This window comes from Ailuropoda melanoleuca, chromosome 17 (assembly GCF_002007445.2).
Source record: "Ailuropoda melanoleuca isolate Jingjing chromosome 17, ASM200744v2, whole genome shotgun sequence".
Classification (NCBI taxonomy): Eukaryota; Metazoa; Chordata; class Mammalia; order Carnivora; family Ursidae; genus Ailuropoda; species Ailuropoda melanoleuca.
The window spans coordinates 40,116,800-40,138,439 of NC_048234.1; the positions used below are offsets into that span (position 1 = coordinate 40,116,800).

General features: G+C 47.9%; 1 protein-coding gene across 25 annotated transcripts in view; it reads left to right on the forward strand.

Annotated features, from left to right (window-relative positions):
- AOPEP (aminopeptidase O (putative)) overlaps nucleotides 1–21,640 on the forward strand; it is a 324,976-nt gene that overhangs the window by 176,239 nt on the left and 127,097 nt on the right. For 21 of the 25 annotated variants that reach the window (XR_004621807.1, XR_004621808.1, XR_004621812.1 and 18 more), the window contains 2 exons: nucleotides 2,563–2,752; nucleotides 6,801–6,907. The exons of 1 other annotated variant lie outside the window; for it this stretch is intronic. Coding sequence is in view for 15 of the 24 variants with exons in the window: in XM_034647316.1 (XP_034503207.1) it covers nucleotides 2,563–2,752; nucleotides 6,801–6,907 (297 nt within the window). In the remaining 9 variants the exon portion in view is untranslated. 3 more of the 25 variants (XM_034647330.1, XM_034647331.1, XM_034647320.1) reach the window with 3 other exon arrangements.

Consider the following 21,640-nt stretch of genomic DNA (forward strand, 5'->3'; position numbering starts at 1 on the left):
TGGAAAAAAGCGGTGTAAAAAATCCTGCTTGACAGGAGAAATTCTGACTTGTAGGGTCGAAAGGAGAGGAGGAAATTCTCCTTAAAAGTAAATTCTATTGGTTCTTTTATGTCAAAATTTTGTTAACAACCCTTGAGAAAGGTTATCAAAACCTGACTCCATGTTTTTAATTTAGTTTTAAGAAGGAAGCCATTTCCTTCACAGGGAAATATGACCCCAGAGTAGCCCACAGGTAAAACCCACCTCAGAGGGCCGACTCCACTGCAGGACGATTTAGGATCTGGTTCTCAACTGGAAAATTGCTTTTCAGGGAGAAGGTCGTGTTTTCCACTGATAATAGGGTCCCTTATATCAAGTGAAACGCCCTTCCTTCCGACCCAGGAGGACATTTAAGCTTTGATCTTTCTCAGAAGACAGTAGGAAGTACATTTATTCCCGGCTAGGAAGAAGGGACTGGGGATGGGAAGTGGGAGTGTAGGATTCGGTCCTGAGCCTAGCCAAGACACACTGGGGCTGGGCCCGGTGGAGTCCTGGCAGGTGGGGAAGGAGGTCTGGTGGAGACAACAAAGGCCGTTGGAGGGAAAAGATTAAAGGGCAGGAAAACGCACAGCCAACCACCCCCCCCCCCCCACGCAGCTGCTCTTGTGCATTCCTTCAGGCTCTCTAGACTTTGATATTTGCATAAATGGGCCTTGGCTAGGCTTCCACACTGGGACAGAACAGCGAGCGGTCACCGCGGACAGGGCAGGCTTTTTCTTCGTGACCAGTCTGGCTGTGATTTCAGTCATCAGCTTGTGTAACCTCCCTGGGTTGAGTGGATGGGTCAGCCCTCCCGTCTCTGTCACTGTGTGCACACCGTCTGTGTCTCTGGCCCGCAGACCCTTCCGACACAGGCTTGTCTTGGAGCCTGTTTACAAGGCCTGCAGTTACTTCTGTTTTGTTTTAGCCAAAAGGGTGAAGTGCTGCCAGCAGTATGTCTGGAATGTTATTTACTTGGTACATTTCTGTGGCTTTTCTTTGTAGCGCTGCACATGCCAGAGCAAGGGGTCATTGACTTGAAAATGCCAGGTTTCGCAGTTTGTCTTCTCCACGGGGCAACTTTCTCAGTAAGAAGGAGGTTAGCTCCTGTGCCTCTCCGTTCCTTCCTCCCGCCTTCCTCTCTTCCTTCCTTCCATCTGTCCTCCCTCCCATTCTCGCTCTTTCCTGCCTCCTTTTTTTGTTGGCTGGCGCCTGCCGCGCATGACCCCCGTGTCCTAAATGCCCCAAGTGCACTTTTAATTCCCGGGGTTTCTGGTGGGCTCGGCCGAGGGCCTGGCAGACGCTTTTCATTTGCGTGCCTGCCCTGTTATTATTTCACATGAAAGCTGTCTATTTTGGCACACGTGGCCCCTGTGATTTCAGTGGAGCTCTCGGAGCTGAATGGGCGATGTTGTGCAAGGGCAGTGCAGGTGGGGCTTTCTCCACTGGTGGCCGTGGGGGCGGAGGACGGATCAGCGCGCGGTCCTGGCTTGTGTGCACCCGACATGATAGCAAACAAATGGCTTTTGAAGGAAGGAACCAGTGTGTACAGTTTCTTAATTTGGGAGGTTTCACAACTGTTCTCGTTCGATTGATGGAGGAGAGGTTTTGGGGTTTTTTGGGGTTTTTTAAGAGCAAATTCTTCATGAATAAAACTGTAAACAAGTCCTGGATCAATGAGCAATGTGGAAGGTGGACACACAGAAGTTTTTCTCTCCATCTCTTCTGCTTCCAGCCTCCCTTTCTTCCACTTCGTCTGTGCAATTCTAATCATGGTATTTGGGGTTTTAAAACAAGGTATGGAAAATGCGATTAGATAAATCTCCCCAGCTGGTGCCAGCCCCGGGGGCGTTTGCACACCTGGGTGGGTTCCTTCCCACCCGCCCCCCCACGCCCTGCCCAGTTTTGTGAGGCCTTGTAAGTGTATAAGCATCTACCAGGAGGAGATGAGACCTTTGAGAAGCTTTGCCTTAAGGAGACTCAGCCCTTCTCCGAGTCTCTGGGAAACCTCGCCCATCCACGACACCTGTTAGTGTGTTAACTCCATAGCCAGCCCCAGTCTGAAATGGAAAATTTTGGTCCCATTCTTCTCGGCTTTTCCTGTCCTTCTGCATGACTTCTCAATTTGTGTGTAAGCTGCTCAGATTTTTGGCTGAAGGGGCTTCTTTGATCACTCTCTTGACAACAGGGGCTTCACAGTCTCACACCTGCTCTTCTTTTACCGTCCAGATTTCAGAGTAAATGCTTCCATTGCCTTGTCATTTCTTCGGTATAAAACTTTGGTGCAGGTTACTCATTACAGGTAATAGCCGTTGGATGACGGAGACAACTGCTTGGCACAAAGAGCCACCTCAACCGCTGCCAGAAACGTAAACCGCCGCTTGATTTATTTCTGAAAGCATCTAAGCTGCAAGCCTATGGGTCGTGATCTGGCATGCATACGGGAATAACAGGCTCGCCAGGCTGAGAAAGCCGCCCCGTGGGGCAGCCGCGAGGGCAGGCTCTAACAAGACTCCCGTGTGTTTTCTCCTCCATTATCCACAGCCCACACATCATCTTCCTCTCTCAGAGCGTCTTGACAGGAGCGAGCCATCTCTGTGGGACCCGGCTCTGCCATGAAATCGCTCACGCCTGGTTTGGCCTAGCCATCGGGGCCCGGGACTGGACGGAGGAGTGGCTGAGTGAAGGGTTCGCCACTCACTTGGAAGACGTGTTCTGGGCCGAAGCGCAGCAGGTAGGGTTACAGTGACCCTAAGCATTTCCCGACCCGGATCAGATTCTGTTCGTGGGCATCTGTTCATTCCACAGATTCGGAGAGGCCTTCTGGCACGCTAGGACTGTGCTGTATGCTGGGGAGAGAGGGGAGTCCCTGAGCCCTGGGGGGTTCTCCCTGTAGGGATAGGAGAGGGGACAGTGAAACAGACAAACACACCCCTGCCATGGCAGGTGGTGAGCACCGTGAAGGCAGCTGAGGCTGGGCAGAGTGGCAGGGAAGCCCAGTTTTACAAGGCACCAAGAGAAGGCCTCTCTGATGGTAGACGTGTGAGCAAAGACTAGAAGAGAAGGTCATGCCGTGGCATGCTCAAGCACTCCCCTGTGGTTATGGTTGTGGCGACACTGACTTGTGTTTGGTTGTTTTTTGGTTTTTGTTTTTGTTTTTTTTTTTTTACTAATAAGATGAAAATTTAAATCAGGAGGCATGAACTCAGATGTCCGCTGGCAAGTAATGAAGAATAAAGCGGCTGGTATTGTAGGTTAGGGAATGCTGAGGGCAGAGACAAGCTGGCAGCCTCCCCTCTGCTCGGACCAAGTGTGGTGGGTATCGGTGGGCGGGCTCGGTGGAGCCTGGCCTCCTAGTTGTTTAAAAGGAAGTTCTAAATCTGGATTTTTATGTGAAATTTAGTAATGTAAAAATCCTATGCCAACTAAACATACCCAGAGGTATGGGCACCACGCTCCCAGTTTACAACCTCTACTTTAAAGAACTGACTGCCGGTTCTAACGAGGATATGGCAGCTAAACTGCCTCCTGCTTATTTTTCAGTTCCTAATATTTGGTCACTCTTTTCCTGGCCATTCCCACCCATTACACACTGGACTAGTTAACGTTTTCTGAAATCCTCAAGGTTGTGCATACCTATATGCTTTTGTTCAAGTTCCTTCTGCCTGTTGAAATCCTGTTTATTTTTCACTAACCAGCCGAAGATCACCTTCTCTGGATAGCCCAGACTGATCATTCCACTCACAATACTTACTCTTCTAGAAGCTTTAAACTCCCACAGGATTTGGTACTTACCTCTTTTTCCTCACTTCTTTCTTTTTCCTCCTGTCCTCGCAGCTAGACTGTGACCTCTTTCAGAGTGGAGCTGCAGCTTATTCACCCTCCCACCCCCGCTGCACCTTGGCCAGCAGCGTGTGCATCTGTGTCCCCTGCCACACAGTGAAGAGAGGCCATGTGGCAGATCCGGGCAAGGTGGTGGCATTTGGAGTCGGATCGGGCAGGGAATCCCAGCCATGCTGTTGACTGGCTCTGGAAGTGTAGGTAGATTACATAGCCTCCCTGACCCTCAGTTTCCTCATTTGGAAAATACGTGTAAGAATGCATCAACTGGCATGGTGAGTGGGATAATTATGGAGCTCGTGCAGGAAATGCCAGTGCTCTTTTTCTCTTCTCTTTCTCTCTGCATTTCCCGCCACCTGACTAACACACAGTGGGCATTCAGCAAGGGTTAAATAGGCCGATATAATTGAGCCTCTATCATCATCCTTCTCTGGGGTGCTTCTGTCCTGAGACGATCAGATTTGTGCTGTTCTTGGTAATCGTGAGTATATTTCAGGCATCTAACGATGATCTCTCTGTTCTTTATCTCCTGTATCCCCAAAAAGCACTCCTCCATTGCTTTGGCCCCTGCCCATATTTTCAGAGGGTCAGTCCTGAGTCTCATTGCTTAGGTCCTGCCTCTTACTGCTCTGAATATGTCCATCTCCACTAATAGAGGCATGAAGCCGGTCTGGCCTCGTCCCACAGCTGCATACCTTCTGTGTGTCCGTTCTGTGCTAGACCTGTAGGGATAAAAGGATGAGTGAGACCCAGCCCTCCTCTGAAAGAGGTCATAGTTTAACTGTGAGGATAAGAAAAGCACACGGTAGAAGGAAGAGGAAAATAAGTTAGAAGAGAGAGGCAGACACCAAATATTGTATGAGTTCAAAAGTGGGAGAGGTCAGGCCTGAGCAGATCCAGAAAGTCTTCTTGGAGAAGGTGACTTCTGACATGGGCCTCAAAGGGAAAGCAGAAGTTGTGGTTTCTCTGTACCTCCTTTTCCCTTAACCTGGAATAGGGGACAACCCACCTCGTCATCCTTTAGGGTCTAGGCAGTATCTCTTCAATATGTGAAAACACTTTGGTGTGAAGCAAGGTGGCCATTCTGGATTCCAGCACAAAGTTTGGAAACCCTTCCAGAGCACGTCGATTACTCTAGCTCCTTCCTTGAAGGAGCTGCTCTTGGTCCCTGATGAGTGTCTGCAGCCGACCTTCCAAGCAGAAGAGGAAGGCTCTTCAGGGCAGGGGAGGGTGGGTCAGCCGCCGGACTCTCCTGGTCAGCAGCAGATGCCTCGGGGGAACAGGGGGTGGTGCACATCAGCCACTTGCTGCCCAGGTGACTGTGCTCTGCAGCACTGAACATTAGCGAGCACGGCAAAGTGAGGGAGTGGGAAACCACTGAACGAAGAGATAGAGAGTGGCGTTCCACTTGGAGTGGTGATCCACAGGGGGAAGGGAATTGAGTTAGTTGCAAGATTGCATCATGTAACTTGTCATCAACCTGGATAAAGTCTAACCTCCTTCACAGGTGTCAGCTTGGGCTGCCGTAACACAATACCACAGACTGGGGGGCTTATACAACACTTGTTTGCTCATGGTTCTGAAGGCTGGCAGTCCAAGATCAAGGCGCTGACAGGCCTGGATTCCGGTGACACCCTTCTTCCCTGGCTTGGTGGCGGCCACCTCCTCTCTATGTTGTCCCTTGCCTTTCCGCTGTGCCCATGTAGAGAGCGAGCTCTGGTGTCTCTTACTTTACTTGTAAGGACACCAGTCCTGTTGGACCAGGGCCGACCCTAATAACCTCATCAGTCATAATTACCTCCTTAAAGGTCCCATCTCTAAGTACAGTCACATTGGGGGTTAGAGCTTCAACATATGAATTTTCCACTCATGATTTGGCCCCTAGCAACAGGGCACACAGAACCTGTGGCTCGTCTGGCCTCTGCTGGCTACTTGGCACCTCTGTCTCTCCCCAGGTAATAGCCCGCTCCCCGCCCGACTACATCCCTCACCGTTCTCTAAACATATCATGCTCTTTCCAGGCCCCTTGAACCCTGCACATGCTTTCCCTCTTCCTGAAATCCCTCCTTCCCAGGCTGACTCCTGCTTTCCCCGGGGACTGGTGCAGGCCCTACCACCTCCTCAGGGAAGGCTTCTGATTCACCTGGTTGGCCAGAGGGCATCTAGGTCCTTCCTTTACCTCTACCATCGCCACACTCTCGTGGCTAGTGTTCTTACAGGCTGTGTCCATGATGGACCCAGGGTCTGGCAGAGACTCAGTAAATACCTGTTGAATCAACTCTTAAGGATCTTTCATTTCCAGAAATGCATGTTGATACTGACATCTCCCTCCCAGGCGGATGTTCTGCTGCCCTCCCTTACAGAGACTTGAGCCATGGGGCCCCATGCGCCCAGTGGCAGTGGCCGGTTCTCGCCAGCAGGGCAGGGTGTGATGGCGTCCCCCTCCCCCGGAGTGAATCCGGGCAACACACTCTTTCTGGTTATATGCAGACAGAATCATCTGGACAGAATTAGCAGGCTCCACTGTAAACAGCCCTTAACCAAACTGAAGGCTGGGAAAAGCAGGAGGTAAATGGAGGCGACCTTCCCCACCCTGTGCAGGAAGACAAAGCAGGAAAGGGCTGGATGGAATCAGAGTGAAAACGGCCCTCTAGGGAAGCCTGCTCTTTCTGGGCCCTGGGGTGTGTGAGGGGGTGGGTTCCAGACAGCCAGGCCCAGCTCCGTCACCAGCAGGAGAGTGAGCGGCTGGGTCTTCATGTGAGGACCTACCAGACCCCTTTAGCCCTGTGATTTTTCTGATGGGGTGTCAGGCACGGCGGGGAGGCTATCTGTGCTGTCACCCTGAAACTGAGCAGGCTGCTCCGTCGGGCGGCTGTGATCCCACACAAGGACAACAGTGACTGTTTTGTGCACATGTGTTTGTGTGTCTGTGGCCCAAGCAGCTGGCCCCCCACGAGGCACAGGAGCGGCAGGAGCTGAAGGCTTGTCTGCGCTGGTGTCGCCTCCAGGACGAGGTGCGGAACTCGCCCGAGGAGATGCAGGTGTTGAGGTAAAGCGCCCCGCGATCTCTTTCCCTTCTCATCTTCTGCCTCCCCCTCCTTCCCTTCAAGACGCATCCTGGCCGGCTATTAAATCTGCTCTCTTTCCTTTTTAAATCAAATTGGGTTAGGTCACTCATCTTCCCAGGGATGTGATTGTTATGTTTGAAGTCTTTCAGGGCGTGGGTTTAGATTTACCCTCTGACGTTTTTCTGGTGTCTCTGTTCAGGAAAAAATGAACACAAGGCCATTTCCAGGACCAAATTCTTTGTTTGAAGTTCTAATAGTCACTTTGTGTGGTGGCTGAGGACTTGGACAAGGTGGGGGTTTGGTAGTCTGACACATAGTCACCCTCTAAGCCAAAAGAAAAACAACAACAATAACAACAACAACAAACCTTTAGGAAAATATTGATTCCTAAGTGTTTAGTAGTAACAGATGTTGGTGTCAATGGCGCCTTTTGTTTTGGGTCTTCCCAGCAGGAGGCCACTCCTGTGCCTGGGGAGATTCCACTCCTCGCTCCTGCGTGTGGTTTCCACGTGTGTCTTGCAGTGCTTACTTCTAGGGTTACTGCTTGCCATATTCCGTTTTTGCCCTTCTCTGCTTTGTTCATTTTCTTCGTTTCTCTAAATCATTGTTTATCTGCAAGCCCAAGCCTAGGCCCCAGGAATACTGCGATTGCTATGACAACAGAAGCTTTCATCCCGCCCCCCCTCCACTACAGCCAAGGGCGTGGAATCCGCTGTCAGGTGGGGAGACAGCCATCCAGCAGTCGCCCCCCAGTTTAGATGACAAGGCCAGTCTATCTTTGGGGCAGAAGCCAGCCTGAACCGGTTTGGTTGTTTGTTTTTAAATAAACATCCCCCCTCCACAGGGATTGCCCACTGAGGCCCAAGTCTGAGAGCAATGCATCAAGCCCAGCCTGGCCCCAGGGAGGCTGGCTGGCGCTTTTGTGCCGCATGGCCGCCTGGGGTGTGGCCGCTCTTCCCACAAAGAAGAAGTCCCCCGCTCTCGCTCTGTACAAAACCTCTGCGGTCTGCTGACTCATCCGTTGTTTAGGAGAGCTAGAGCCAGAGCCAGGAGCCCTGTATTCCCCACCCAGCCCCGCTTCTTGCACCCCTCTGCCCTCAGCCAGTGGGACAGCTATCCCCATGACGGTGGTGGACAGGGTCCCCGCTCTCACCTAGCTTCTGCCTAGTGGGACCCTGTTGCCTTCACAGCTCGTTTCAGATGGTGAGAAGTGGCAGGAACGGAAGGCATCTCTGAGAACCACACAGGCCCTGAAGCAGGAAAGGGCTTGGCAGGCTGGTGCTTGAGGAACAGAAAGGAGGGCGGTGTGGCCAGATGGGCAGAGAGAGGCAGGCAGGAGTCAGGCCAGCGAACCGTAGGCCAAACTGCAATGGAACACGCCCCAGGGCCTGTAGCCAGGAGGGATCCTGGTCTGTCTTGTGTTTTCAGGGCTGCTCTGGTAGCTGGGGGATGGACTGCAGGCCACCAAGGGATGGAAAGGAGGACCGTTAGAACCTCGCAGTCATCCATATGCAAGATGTCCTAGTGGCAGCGGTGGCAGACCCATCTGAGACGTGTTCGGGTGGTGGAGCTGGTGGGTCTTTGGTCATTGAGTGTGGAGAAGAGAGAGATGAGAATGTCCAGAATAATTCCAGGCTTTTGACTTGAGCCACTGGGTCGATGGGGGCGCCGTTTGGTGAGACAGCCAAGACATTGAGAAGGAAAAGCAAAAAATCCCAGTTTACTATACGTTAAGTTTGGGATGCCAAAGAGATACTCAATATTGAGAACTTAGTGGGGTCTATGAGTCAGCCGCTCACTGGAGAGATTGGAACTTTCAGTCTATAAATACTAAAAACTTTGAGCACACTGAAATCACCAGGGAAAGAGGAAAGCTAGGGAAGAGGTGGAAGGTGGAGAGCCAGCAGAGGGGCTCGGGAAGTTGGTGGTGTGGGGGGAGAAGGGGACGTCATAATGAACATTAGTTGATGAAATGTGCTCTCAGTTTATAAGCAGGCCAGCCACACACGGGGATGTCAGTACGCACGTGAGGAGAACCTTCTGTCTGGACTCGGCGGAGCTATGATCAACCCAGCCTCTGATGGCCAAGAGCTTTTCCTGTGTGTGTAGAGCTGGGAGAAGAAATACACTATTTTTAGGCCCTTGTGCTGGAAAGCTTATTATGGCATTTGTTTTTCTTTTTCTTAGTATTCAGAAATTGTGTTTGCCTAAATTTAGGCTAACCATGAAATGACTGCATTTGAAAGATTTGTTGCACATCAGCATGGAAACTATTGTTATCAGATGTGCTTACAATGAAGAGGAAATGTTCATGAACCTGCCCCGGCTTACATAATCAAGGTTTAGTTTACTCCCATCCTTTAGAATTCTCCCTTGAAGGGGCACAGAGAGCCTAGAAATTAGAAAGTGAAAGGAAAAAAAAAAAGAATCAGAGTTATAAAAATTTATTCTCAGATTTTATTTTGTTTTAATATGCAAATAAGACCTTGGGAAAGAAGTCGCTGAAAACAAGACGATAATCAAAGATGCTATCTGCCCCCCCCCTCCGCTCCCTTTCAAGATAGCCCATGGCCTTGAAGTGATGTACCAAGAACAATTTAGAAGTCTTGGTTTGTGTCTTGATATGTTCCTCGGTCCTCGGTGTTGACAGACAAAATGGAAGCTTCTCTTACTCATCTTTGCTGCGGCTCTCCACATGGTTGACCACTCCTTCTTCTAAAAACACTTCTCTTGGCTTCGTTGTCACCCTCTCCTAGATTTCCTTGCGCTCTGCTGCCAGTCCTTCCCCACCCCCCCTGCTGGCTCTTCGGCGTCTATACTTAGACGACTCACAGCTCAGAAAGAGGGATTAAGAGGTCCAGCCTCATACAGCTGATACGGAGCAGAACAGAGATTGGAATCCAGGGATGGAAATGACCTTTCCCCTACACACTTTCTCTCTGCCTTCAAGGAAGTCCATATAGCATTTAGTTGCATTAAAAACCAAACAAAACCAAACAAAACCAAAAAACCACTGCAGGTATCTTGAACTGTGGAAGGATATGAAGGTCAGGGTTAAAAAAAGTATTCTTGGACCAAGTATCTTTGTCTTTTTACACATGAGTGCATGTGTCTGATTATTTCGGTGGCTATCAGGAAAGAAGAAAACTCGACATTGTGTTGAGTATAGATATTGGAGTATTAACAAAGTGAGAAGAGAAAAACTAAAATTGTGTTTGGCTCTGGCTTGCTAATTTTAGTCATTTACAGGAACCGTTTTCCAATCGTGTCTTCCATACATCCAGTGTTGAACATGGCTCTCATCAGATGTGTCCTGGATTGACCCGATTGTGAGATTCATTTGGTTACAACAGTTCCTGTGTTTTCCTTCTCAGCCTTCCTTGGCTGGGAAGCCTGTAATGTGGCTGCAGGCTCTTGAGGCATGGCGATTTGCTCATAGTTTCAAAAGGTTAGGGGTCACATTACTGACTCTACGCCTCTTCTCATTTGTTAATTATTCAAGATGCTTTTCCCATATACCAGACCCCGGTGGTTCTCCTCAGACTCTCCCTCACCTGTCCACCAACTCCGGGCACAACTGTGCACCAGGTGAAACTGGTCTTACTGCCGTCCTGCTCTGGCTGGCCGCCACCACTCTGCTCTCCAGTTGTTTCCACCCCCACTCCACCCTTGACCTTGCAGCCCTCGTGACTCTTGCCAAGGAAGATGCGAAGGGCCTTCTGCAAGTCTCCGGTGCCTCTGGTCCCGGGGGCGCTGCTGGATTCCTGCATTCTCTCTCTAAAGGGCCTTACTCTGTGTTAGTGTACTCCGACAGGCCCGCGGGATGAAGAGCTACGGTGGCGGGGTCAGAAGAAATCTCTGTTGGTTTTTATTGTTTGTGATTTATTATTACTTCCCCTCTTTTCTGGATTCATTGTTAAAGTCAAGCTTGTGCTGAGAAGAACGTGACAGTATATCCTGTTGAGGAGGAGCTGACGGGCCCAGAACCTAATGTGGCTCTTTCTCCTAGCTGCTGCCTCCACGGAAGGTGGAATTCCGGAGAAACGCAGGTGTCTTCTCCTACCTTCCTCAGAAATGCCCCATTCCCTGGTCACAAAGCCTGCCCATAACGACGGGGGAGGCCCCAGCGCGCCCCTCTCCGTAGGCGGACGAGCTGTGCGTGCCGCATGCTCTGAGTTTGCATGACGCCTAAGCTCTGTATGTTCCACTTAAAACAGTAAGACTTTTGGGGGGGCTCAGTTGGTCAAGCATCTGCCTTCAGCTCAGGTCATGATCCCAGGGTCCGGGGATCGGGGATCGAGCCCTGCCTCGGGCTCCGTGCTCAGCAGGGAGCCTGCTTCTCCCTCTGCCGCTCCCTCTGCTTGTGCCCTCTCACTCTGTCAAATAAATACATAAAATCTTTTTTAAAAAATCACGGATGGGGCACCTGGGTGGCTCAGTCGTTAAACGTCTGCCATCGGCTCAGAGCATGATCCCAGGACCCTGGGATCGAGCCCCACACTGGGCTCCTTGCTCTGCTGGGAGCCTGCTTCTTCCTCTCCCACTCCCCCTGCTTGTGTTCCCTCTCTCACTGGCTGTCTCTCTCTGTCAAATAAATAAATAAAACCTTAAAAATAATAATAAATAAATAAATAAATAGTAAACAATTAAACAATAAGACTTTTGAAATCAGTCTACATGTACACCTCTGGTATGCATGAAGCTTTCACCTCTGAAGTTTTTCTCAAAATTTTTATTTCTGATCCTTGAAGAACACAGCAGTCTTTTCCCACCCACATATGGGAACTCATCCACTTGCAGCCACCCAAACCTGTCTCATGGGAGGTTCCCCTCCTTTGAGAGTCTCTTGTCACTGCCACACACCCACCTCCAGCCCAGAGGCTCAGCCTCCGCTATTCCTCCGTCTCGGGGCCTGAGACCCCCAGCGTGCCCACTTCGGGTTCCAGTGGTCCCACAGGCCGGGAACAAATCCTTTCCCTCTTCCCCAGGCAGCTCCCTTCCCTGTGGCCTTCAGTATCCATTCCAGACCTTCCCCCCTTCCCTGCTCTCCCTTCCTTGTCTTGCCTCCTGTCCCCCTGGGAAAACTGAGGCCATCAGCCATGTTCTTCCTTCAATTCTGTAAATTCATCAACACCCACATATCTCCGACCTCTCAGAGGCCCGAGAGCCAACCTGTCAGACTCAGTACAACTGAAGACACATTTCTAGTTCCAGAGATGGCAGTGGAATTGTGTGTGCATTGACACAAATCTAGAACTTAGAAAGAAGGGAAGGGAGGATCCATTTATGAAGGGAGAATGAAGTTCCCATCACTTGGAACCGTGGGCTAGGGTCATGAGTCTAGGGAAACTATTTTTTTCCTGGGGTCATTTTGCCGTTCTGATCACCAGATTCTGTGAACATATTCCAGCCTTTGTGTTAGTGGGACTCCTCTGCTTTGTTTGGTACTATTGACAAGTCTGCTGTTCTGGAAATCTCTGTCACCTGGCTTTCCTGGCAACATGTCATCTGGCTCTTGGGTGCCCCTCCGCTGACCCTCCTCCATCTTCTTCTTCAGGCCCTTCTCTTCACCTGCCTCTTCAGAGCTGGTATTCCCTAGGGGGGCTCTGCCCTTTGCCGCCCATTGTCCTGGAGCGGTCTCATCTACACCCTCTGTCGTGGGTGGGATTCCCCAAAAGCAGGCCTGGAGCCAAGATTCACGTGGACGAGATTTATTAGGAAGATTGCCTAGGACGGGAAGTGGAAGCGAGGAGAAGGGGAGGAGGCCAAGCCAGTGCCGTGATACCAAGTCAAGTACCTAGGTTGGCTCTGGAGGTGGTGTGGGTCAGTCTCAGAGTTGTCCCCCCGGGATACAGCCCAGACTGTGTACACATCCCTGCACCCGTCCCCATTGCTTCGATGGGTGTATGTTCCCACGTACTTCCGACTCTTGTGTTTTTGCGGGCAAAACAGGCTGGGGCCACCTGAGAGCCACATCTGATGAAGAGCCATGGAGAACATGCCAGGAGTTGATGTGCACACAGATGATAAAGGCCCCACGGATTGTGAATGGGGAGTGGGCACTGGGGGCTGTACCTCCCCTCTTTGCTGGAGGCTCCCACATCTCCAGGCCAGCCCTGCTCTCTCTCAAAGATCAGATGTGACTGCTTAGCTACCCATGTGACATCCTGTCTTCCTGGTGACCCTACAGGCCTTTCACACTGCTCACCCCACTCCCTGGGCCCCATCGGCTCGCCTCCTATGGCAGTGAGCTCATCGGTGGTGGCTCATGTTCCCATGCTCGTCCCAGGTCAAAACTGGAAGTCTCCCGATTCCTCCCTCCTCTCCACTCCTTATCCTGGGAGGGTTTCAGCCACCACTATGAACCTGCCTCATAAGTATTCTCAGCTGGATCCTTCTCCATTCCTCGTACTGCTGTCTCCCTGGTTGGAACTCAATAACTCGCTGGCACCAATCCAGCAGCCTCCGAATTGATCTTTTTGTCTCTAGTCATCAAATCCACCTTCCTTGTTGCCACTGGGGAGCTCTCCTTGAAACGCCTTCTGATTCTGCCACCTCCTTGCTTAAAACTCTCCAAAAGCTTCCCTTCGCCTCCAGGAGAAACGTCGGGTTCCTTAACACAGTGGGCACAGCGCCCCACACCAGCTGTCCTGCCTGGTAGGACAGTCTCTTCTCTTGCCATCGTTTGCTTCACCCTCCAGCCACCTCACTTAGTTCATCTCCAACCCTATGGTATCAGTTTGCCGGGGCTGCCATAGCAAAATACCACAGACCAGTATGCGGAAATGTATTTCTTACGGTTCTGGAGGCTGAAAGTCCAAGATTTTGCTGTCAGCAGTTTTGGCTTCTGCTGCAGCCTCTCTCCTTGGCTTGCAGGTGGCCCCTTCTCGCTGAGTCCTCACACAGTCCCTCCTCTGCGTGTCTGCACTCCTGGTGTCTCTTTGTACGTCCGAATCGCCTCTTCTCATAAAGGCGACCAACTAAATGCCTCGTTTTAACTGACCTAGCTTTTTAAAGGCCCTATCTCTAAATGGAGTCACCTTCTGAGGTACTGGGGGTTAGGGCTTCAACATAAACATTTTGGAGAAATATAATGCAGCCCATAACATTTACTGTCTACCTGTTCTTTCTTATCTCCTTGCTTGTCTTCATGTTGTCTCTATTAGAATATCCTCCCCTTGTCACATGACTCCAGATCGTCACGATTCAGCACATATATCTCTGTGTTCCAAAAGTCTCAGGCTGTCTCCTGACAAGTGCATGACCCTCCTCTGTACCCCCTACATGCTCTGGTTGTATCCTCATCCCTGATCTTACTATGTTATTTGATTATTGTATTTGTAATGAGCCACATTATATAGCCAATATTTGACCATTTTTAAGCTACAGAAACAGCAATTTCATATGGTCTAACCTAATGCATCTTTCTTCTAGGTCATGAGCCTTTTGAACCCAGGGACTGTGTTTTCTTTACCTCTATATACTACAGGGTTGGGCACTGAATGGGTACTTGATAAATGTTGAGGAAATGAATGTCATAGATGATAAGCTCTGTCCCTGATGTTCTTTCTATATTATTTACATAGAGTTGAAATACTGGTCACAACACAGTACATAGAAAAACCCTAGGCTGTATCCTCAGAGTTCTAAGGACTGAGAGGTTAGTATTGGTAGGCTTAGCTAGAAAGGGCCGCTGGGAAGGTGTGAGGTTTGAGCTGGGATGGTAAGAAGGGCTAGCATTGACACTGGGAAAGAGCTGGAAGGAAGGGAATTCAAGGAGCAAAGCCTGGCAGGCGTAAACAGTAGGTTAATTATGGAAATGGGCATTAAGTGAGAATGAGCTTCCTGGTGAGGATAGCCATCAGGAACCCATGAGACCGAAGAGGGCCAGGGAGGGACAGGCTAAGTAATGGAGTTCCTTAGAGGTCAGATTCAAGAGTTTGCATGTGACCATCCAGGCGTTGGGGAGCTATTTTCAGTCCCAGGAATGACATAATGAAAATGGGAGTTCTGGAAAGGTTACCCAACGTGTGAGATCACACACGATCAGAGACAAGAGTCTAGAAGCCAGATGGAATTGGGTGTCCATTTCAGGAACCCACACCTGGGTTTAGAAGAGCTTGGGATGCTCTTCCTGATTGGCCTAAGGCTCTAAGTTCGAAACTGGTCGAAGTGTCAATACAGCTTCAAAGAAGGCTTCTAATAATATGATGTAAAGCTTTCTCTGATTGCAGATAAGGATTGACCCATTAAAGGAAGTGGTTGAATATGTGGGCTTTGTGAAGTTTGTTATGACTTTAACAGAGTGAAAGGCAACAGCCCCAGTTCCTTCTTGGCCAAAGCCTGGTCTGTCCTGCCTCATTTTAGAGAAAAACCATCTGAGAATGCAGGCCTGGGCTATCTCCAGACTACGTTGGTCTTCAGATCTCAAGCCAGGAGAGTAGTCTAGGGTTTAGAGAGTAAGCTTGGAAGCCAGAGTGCCTGGGTTTGAGTCCTATCTTGACTCTTCAACTGGCTGTGCAACCTTTAGAGAGTTACACAAGCACAATGCGCTTTGGTCTCCTCACTATAACATGGGAATATACACATGGTTGTTTCTACTTTATAGATGAGTGTGGGGGGATAATGTGATGAATACACACAAGTCAGTTAGAATACATATATTGGGTTGAATCACAGAGAATTGCCATTTTGGTGGATCTAAAATGGCTCAGTATTGTCAGTTTCCAATGGTTCATCCTATAGTAAATACTCAACACGTCTTAGGGTCTGTCATCTAGACCCTCTGACACCTGGTCAATGTTTGCCCAACGAGTAACAGAGGACACAAGGATGCAGCTGCCACAGCCAGCCTCACTCTCTTCTGGTTTATTCTGGTTTGTATCTCTTCTTTCACTGCTGCCACACTCCCCTGGTGACCACACAGGCACCCTGCTCCTGTCTCTTTACCCACCAGAGCCTGGAAACAACTACTTTTCCTCTTGACAAACTTGCAATTGGCTAGAATGCCCAAAAAGTTAATTTTATTAGGAAGTTAAGAGGATGTTTAAAAAGAGAGGGGCCGGGGGAGGCAAAAATGCCTGGTTACAAATGAAAAGATGGGATTAAAAGCAAAAACAAACCCCAAAAAGTTTGAACATTAAACAAAGATGCTCAAACTAATAGCTTGAGGTCAGAATTAACTTGGCAATGCTTCTGAGACAAATGGAATCTTCATACCTTCCTGGGACCTACTTATGGTCTAATCTCTACATTAGGGCTGGGCTGGTGTCCCTTCTGGCTCCACCCGGTGCAATTCCCCTGGCATTCTGAGCAGATTCTGACCACAGCCCAGAGAAGAAGGCAATTCTTGCCTCTATGGCTTTGAGAGTTCTTACCTGGGTTCCAACCGCTGACACTGGCCTACAGAGTTCCTGAGGTCTCTCCATATGTATCCGGCGATTCCTACCCATCATTCTCCATCCCTCAGGCCCAGGATCCCCTTCACCTCCACTGTTTCTGTCTAGTTCTCTTTTTTGGAACCACACTCACTAGCAAGCTAGCTGTGTAGACAGTTTCTACCCTTTCGTGACAGGACGGGGCTGTACCTGTGCCAGCATTTTCTGACAAACTTAAAGGCTCTCAGCTAGCCAGAAGCAGCCTCTGCGCTTTCCTGTTTCGAAGGCCAGCTCTATCCCCCTGAGCTGCCCACTCAGTTCCTGTTTCCTGTTGGAGGGACTCCCTCAGTTCTCACTTCTTTTACCCGCAAAGATGACAGACATGTCCTGAATATTTGAACTCAAATAACACTCCCTGTTCATTTTTCTAGACCATTCCCTGGTTATTCATCACTCAGGTATTTCTAAAGGAGGGATGGAATTCTCCTTGATAAGCCCCTAATTACATATTTACTGTACACGGTGTTTCATTTTTGCAATTACATTTGATAGGGTTTTTTAAATATAGAAAAACATAAAGAAGAAATAAAACAGTTCATAATCACAGTTTAGTTAAAAGTACATAACAAGAAAACCCAAACAGTTTAGAAAGGTGTAAAGTTTCATCCCCAACCTTGTAGTCTTCACCCTAAAATAATCACTGCTAGCATTTTCTTGTGACTCCTTCTCAAAATAAATTTTATAAGTATATATGCATACTTCTGTATTGCTGCCCTGTGTGGCACTGATTCATTATAATCCTTAAAAATATTTTCCTTAAAAAATAATTCATATACATAAACCGATCTATAATAATTCACTCTTATTTTGCCCAGCCTCTGGGGACGTTTCACTCACTCAGCCAGTCCTAGCACGATATACATTAAATTCTTGGCTAATGAGTGTTAGTTTCCCATTCAGAAAAACTCTCATCCTCTCACACTGCCATTTCGTTTGTGTTTTGGCCAATAGTTTTGACCCAGAATGGCGGACAAAAAAACAATACAGGTGTTTGCCTGGACCTGCTGCAAAGACACAAAAGAACATTCTACTACATGTTAAAGTGCAGTTTTATGGGGGCTTCTTCCTCTTTCATGTCAATGGTTGAGGAGAGAAGGAATTAAAAAGACTGGTTATGCTTCTGCTTAAGACTGTGCTGGAGGGGGCGCCTGGGTAGCGCAGTCGTTAGGCGTCTGCCTTCGGCTCAGGGCATGATCCCGGAGTTCTGGGATCGAGCCCCACATCGGGCTCCTCCACTGGGAGCCTGCTTCTTCGTCCCCCACTCACCCTGCTTGTGTTCCCTCTCTCACTGCCTGTCTCTCTCTCTGTCAAATAAATACATAAAAAATCTTAAAAATAAAAAAAAAGAAAGATTGTGCTGGACGTTCCAGCCAAGGCAGTTAGGCAAGAAAGTGAAATCGAAGGCATCCAGGTTGGAAAGGAAGAAGTAAAACTATCTCTTTTTGCAGATAACATTATGTTATATGTAGGAAATCCTAAGAATCCTCCCTGCAAAAAAACTGTTAGAACTAATCAACAAGTTCAGTAAGATTACAAGATACAAGATCAATATAATAAAGTCCATTGTGTTTCTTCTATATACTAGCTGTAAAAATCTGAAAATGAAATTAAGAAAACAAATTCATTTGCAATAACATAAAAAATAATTAAATACTTAGGAATAAATTTAACACAGAAGTACAACACATACACTGGAAACTACAAAACATTATTGAAAGAAATTAAAGAAGAACCATATAAATGGAAAAACAGCTTGTGTTCATGAAATGGAAGACTTAAGATTGTTAAAGTGGCAATACTCCCTATACTGATCTATGGAACCAGTGTCAAAATTTCAGCTGCCTATTCCTTTTGCAGAAATGGACAAACTGATCCTAAAGTTCATATGGAAATTCAAGGGACCCAGAATGAATAGCCAAATAACAGAGGTTGAGGACTCACTCTTCTCAATTCCAATACTTACCACAGAGCTGGGGTAATCAACATAGTGTGATACTGGCATTAAGGACAGACATATAGACCAATGGAATGAAATTGAGAGTCTAGAAAAAACTCTTCTTTCTCTTATGGTCGTTCCGTTTTTGACGAGGGTGCCAAAACCATTCAGTGAGAGAAAGAATAGTCTTTTCAACAAATGGCCATGGGACAACTGAATATCCACATGCAGAAGAATGAAGTTAGACCTTTTGCTTTGTACCACATACAAAAATTAACTCAATATGGATCAAAGACCTAAATGTAAGAGTGGAAATTATAAGATTATTAGAAAAAAAATCGTAGGTATAAGTCTTCATGGCCTTGGATTAGGGTACAATTTCTTAAACTAAAATACAAGTGACCAAAAGGGGAAAAAAATCAATAAATTGGACTTCATCAAAATTAAGAACTTTCGTGTTTCAAAGGGTTCCATCAAGAAAGTGGAAAGACAACCCACAGAATGGGAGAAAATATTCGCAAATCATATATCTGAGAGGACTTGTATCCAGGATATATAGAGCATTCTTACAGTTCAACAAAAGTTGGACAAAAGACAAATAACTCAATTGAAAAATGGACGAAGGGGGAAAAATGGGCGAAGGATCTAAATAGACATTTCTCCAAAGAAGGTACACAAATGGCCAATAAGCACATAAAAAGATATGTGGTACTACTAGCCATCAGGGAAATGCAAATCAAAACTCAGTGAGTTATCACTTCATACCTACTAGGACAGCTGTCCTGAAAAGTCAGATAAGAACAAGGGTAGAAAGGTTTTGGAGAGATTAGAACCCTCCTACACTGTTGGTGGGAGTGAACGGGTGCAGCTCCTTTGCAGAGCAGTCGGACCGCTCTTCAGAAGTTTACACGTGTAGTTACCATTCAGCCCCGCAACTCTACTCCTAGGTATTTACCCAAGAGAAATGAAAATGTAAGTTCACCCAAAAACGTGTACACAAATGTCCATAGAAGCATTATTCTTAATAGCCGATAGTGAGAACAACCCCAATGTCCATCAGCAGATGAATGGATCAATAAAATGTGTTCTGTTCATACGGTGGAATATCATTCAGCCATAAAAAGGAATGCAGTACTGTTATGTGCTATAAAAATGGATGAATCTTGAAAACCCAAGGCTAAGTGAAAGCAGCCAGTCACAAAAGGCCGTGTGCTGTATGATTCCATTTATCTGAAATATTCAGAATAGCACATCCATAGAGACAAGAAGTAGATGAATGGTTGTCAGGGACTGGGGTGAAGGGAGAATGAAAAGTGACTGCCAGTGGGTGTGGGATCTTTTTTCTGGGGTGATGAAAATGTTCTGCAGTTAGGTACTGGTGATAGTTACACAACCTTATGAATATACTAAAAGCCAGTGAATTGTACTTTTTTTTAAAATGGTGAATTTTATCATGTGAATTATATCTCAAATTTTTTTTTAAAGAGAGGGACTGATGGAAATCATTGGATATTTTAGAACATCTCGTAACATCGTTGCAACCTTAGCAGAGTTGACTAGCAATGTCTGAAGGAGAGATGGAAGATGAAATTATGGCAGGAGGCAGCTGGTGTCCTCAGGGCACTGGATGGGACCCAAGGAGCCATTTCTAGCACTGGATGCCTGGAAGACCTCTCCACAGTGTCTATGGTTAACAACCCCACCTAGAGATGATTCACTTCCGGAAAGCATCCCTCAAGTACAAGTATATATGCATGAGTGTGTGTTTGTGTGTGTGTGTGTGTTAATTTGTTTCCACTACATGCTCTATCTTCCATTTTTCTCTTAATAATACGATCCTGACTGTTGCATTATCAACACACGTACATTTTTTTGAATGTTCCGCAACTAACTATGTAACCACCTGTTAACCATTGGACATCTTGGAGATTTCTAGGTTTTTGCTTTTACAAACAACGCTGTGGTGAATGGTCTTACTGTTAATGCACAACATGTTAAATATAAGACCTAAATCGTACACAGTTGTGCGCGAGACTGGGAGGAGAGCTGTTCTCCCAACTACTTATCCTGTTTTATATCCTGGTATGTATTGGGCTGCAAACCCAGGCTAGGCTCCACCCCGTGTGGCTCCCAGTCCCCAGCGCTGTGCCATCCTCCGCCCAGGAGGGAAACGTCCTTCCTCAGCTCCCACAGACCATCTGCTCCTCTTTGAGTCATGAGATGAACCCTTCCACTATCTCGGCACACAGCACCACACGTGCTGTTGGTGTTCAAAAAGGGCTTCTAGCCTCCCCTTACAAAAAGAAGGCCGGTGTTTGTCTCATTTGCCTCTTTCCAGGATAGAGTCATGGGGTTTTTTCAATGCGGTACCAACAGAGTTTTCCCTTGCTACCTTTTCTCCTTTTCCCTCCCTTAATTTCCAGGTTCTCTGTATTCCTGTGTTCTGAATGTGTGTGGCCGACTGACAGCTTGCGTTTCACTCTGATCACCCTCGCCCTGCATGGGGCATGGGGCTCCTTTTCACCTGGCTTATGAGGATTCCAGCTCAGGTTTACTGCTTATGCACCTCTCTCACCTTCGCCCTTTCCTTCAGACTACAACACTGGAAACAGGATCATGAAAGCTCTTACTGCTTGAATGCTATATTCTTAGGCTAAATCTATCCCCAGATACATGCAGTTGAGTAAAATTCAGTTGAGTTTCCTCTAATTCATTTAGCTCTTTGTTTGTTGGTTGGTTTTAATCCGAATCACCCTTGCTGCTGACCTGGCATGACCAAGGCTACAGAGCAAGCCTGCTGACTCCAGGGCAGGGACGGATACTGTTTTACATCCAAATGCTGCAGCTGAAATTATTCTGGGCCATTTCATCTCCTAAAATCATCGAATATTAGGGTCAGCAAGGACCTTAAAAGTGATTTCACTGAACCTTCTATATCCCTGACAGCCAGCCAGCCAGCTTCTACCAAACTTTTCCAGGATCTGGTTCTCCCTGTGCTGGCACGCAGCAGTTTCCCTGTTGGGTACACCTGTCCTATAGTGGCCTTCCTCCGACTGGGCCCAAACCTGCCTCCCTGTAAGGCCCACCAGGTCATCTTGTTGACTTCCAGAGTGGCACAGGATTTGCCTTGTTCTACCCCACACATATCCACATATTTGAAGACCATGGCCTTTTCTTTCCTGGTCACTAGCTCACAAGTCTTGGAAATTCGTCATCTGCAATGCAAGGTTGAGAGAACCCTTGCCTCCTTGGGCTTGGTCCTTTGTTGTTGTCTTTGTCGACAGTGGCCTTCTCCAACTGACACCTGAACTGAGCCCAGCAGTCTGTTTGAGGTTCCGCGT